Source organism: Hemiscyllium ocellatum, unplaced genomic scaffold (assembly GCF_020745735.1).
Source record: "Hemiscyllium ocellatum isolate sHemOce1 unplaced genomic scaffold, sHemOce1.pat.X.cur. scaffold_3997_pat_ctg1, whole genome shotgun sequence".
In the NCBI taxonomy this organism is placed as follows: domain Eukaryota; kingdom Metazoa; phylum Chordata; class Chondrichthyes; order Orectolobiformes; family Hemiscylliidae; genus Hemiscyllium; species Hemiscyllium ocellatum.
The window spans coordinates 9,070-11,037 of record NW_026868810.1 but is presented as its reverse complement, the minus strand read 5'-3'; the positions used below and the strand labels follow the sequence as shown (position 1 = coordinate 11,037).

At 63.5% G+C, this 1,968-nt stretch overlaps 1 protein-coding gene across 1 annotated transcript; it reads right to left on the bottom strand.

Annotated features, from left to right (window-relative positions):
• Window positions 1–85: 85 nt before the first annotated feature.
• On the bottom strand, window positions 86–1,216 carry LOC132813614 (potassium voltage-gated channel subfamily D member 1-like). The gene has a single exon (XM_060823218.1). It carries the CDS (start codon window positions 1,214–1,216, stop codon window positions 86–88), a length of 1,131 nt encoding a protein of 376 aa, XP_060679201.1.
• Between the last annotated feature and the right edge of the window lie 752 nt (window positions 1,217–1,968).

The following is a 1,968-nucleotide window of genomic DNA, read 5'->3' as shown; positions in this document are numbered from 1 at the left end:
GAGTGTCGGTGATAGGGAGAGAGTGTCGGTGATAGGGAGGGGGTGTCGGTGATAGGGAGGTGAGGTGCCGGGGATAGGGGGACCCTTACCCGAGGGTGGTCATGGTGACGATGGTGTACCAGAAGGCCGCCGGGATGCTGATGAAGTTGGTGCCCTCGGTGTTCTTCTCGGCGTAGTACATAACGGTGGCGAAGATGATGATGGCCATGGTGAGCGAGAACAGGAGGAAGCCTAACTCTGAGGCACAGCTCTTCAGCGTGTAGCCCAGGATCCGGAGCCCCTGGGAGTGCCGGGAGAACTTGAAGATGCGGAAGACCCGGAAGACCCGCAGGGTGACGAAGGCGCCGCTGACGTCCTCGTTCTTGGGCATGACCAGGCCGATGTAGTAGGGCAGAATGGCCACCACGTCGATGACACTCATCACGCTCCGGGCGAAGAGCCAGCGGTCGGGCGCCGCGAAGAGCCGCAGCAGGTACTCGCAGGTGAAGATCAGCACGCAGGCGGTGTCCATGCAGACGAAAGCCAGGCCGAAACGCTCGCCGCACGGCACCTCGTGGAGCTGCCCAGGCGGGGGGCGGCAGGGCACCGTCTCCACCACGTTGGCGATGACCGAGACGGCGATGAAGAACCCGGTGACGTAGTAGAACACCAGGGCCACCGTGCTGGTGTGCGGGTTCTCGAAAGCCCGCCACAGGCGCTGGCGGCCGGTGCTGTTGGGCGGCAGCGGGCAGTCGGACGCCCCCTCGCCCCCGGCGCCCGCTTCGCCGTCCTCCGCCAGCCGCTCGGCGTTCTCCTTCTTGCGGTCACGGTACTCCTCCATGCAGCAGTCGCCGATGATCTCTGGGATGACCCCGAAGAACGCCAGCTCCTCGTCGAAGGCGGCGATGCACTCCTGCCGCGGGTAGTGCAGCTTGCCCGTGCGGTAGAAGTTGAGAATGTGCCGGAACATGTCGGCGTCCCGGTCGAAGAAGTACTCCTGGGTGTCCTCGCTGAAGAAGAACTCCTTCTCTGAGCTGCCCAGGAGCGTGTCCGGGTAACGGTCTAATGTGTCCTTCCAGGTCTGGAACCGCCGCCCGCTCACGTTCACCACCAACATCTCGTCCGTCTTGCGGCGCCGCTCCGGGGGGGCGCTGGGCATCGGCGCTTTGGCCAAGGGGAGCCAGCCCACCGCAGCCGCCCTGGCAAAGGGCAGCCAGGTGGCCACTCCGGCCGCCATGATGGGTCAGAGTCGGTGCACTGGTGCCCGGGCACACTCGCTCCCCGCCAGCGCGCCGCGCGGGGGGGGAGAGCGGGCGCAGCTGTCTCCGTCCGGCAGAGTGCGGCTCTCTCTCTCTCCCGCGCTCTCTCTCTGCCAACACCCCCTGGTAGTCGCACAGCTCCCTGTGCCACCCCTCCCCCCCGCTCGCACACGTGTGTGTGCACGGCCCGCTCCGTCTCTGCAGAGGAAGGAGAGGGCACCGAGGTCAGACAGGGGCACCCGCACACTCACATGCACACTCACACGCACACTCGCACAGACGCATACACACTCACTCTCCACACACACTCATATGCGCACACATTCACACACACTCACACGCGCACACACTTACACTCACTCACACTCTCACACCCCACAAACTCACATGCGCACACACTCACACCCCCCACACTCACACACTCACACCCCCCACACTCACACACTCACTCACACTCACTTGTGCACACACTCACACATGTACACGCACACACTCTCACCCGCACACACTCTCACTCGCACCCCACACACTCACACGTGTACACACTCACTCACACACCCCACACACGCACTCACATGGACACTCACAGACCCCACACACTCACACGCACGCACACACACTCTCACAGTCACTCCTCACACACTCACACACGCACACAATCACACTCTCATAGTCACACGCACACACACACTCTCACACTCACTCCCCACACACTCACTCCCCACACACT

Excerpts from the sequence above, each read along its gene's own strand:
- LOC132813614 (XM_060823218.1), bottom strand. The coding sequence starts at position 1,216 with ATGGCGGCCGGAGTGGCCACCTGGCTGCCCTTTGCCAGGGCGGCTGCG.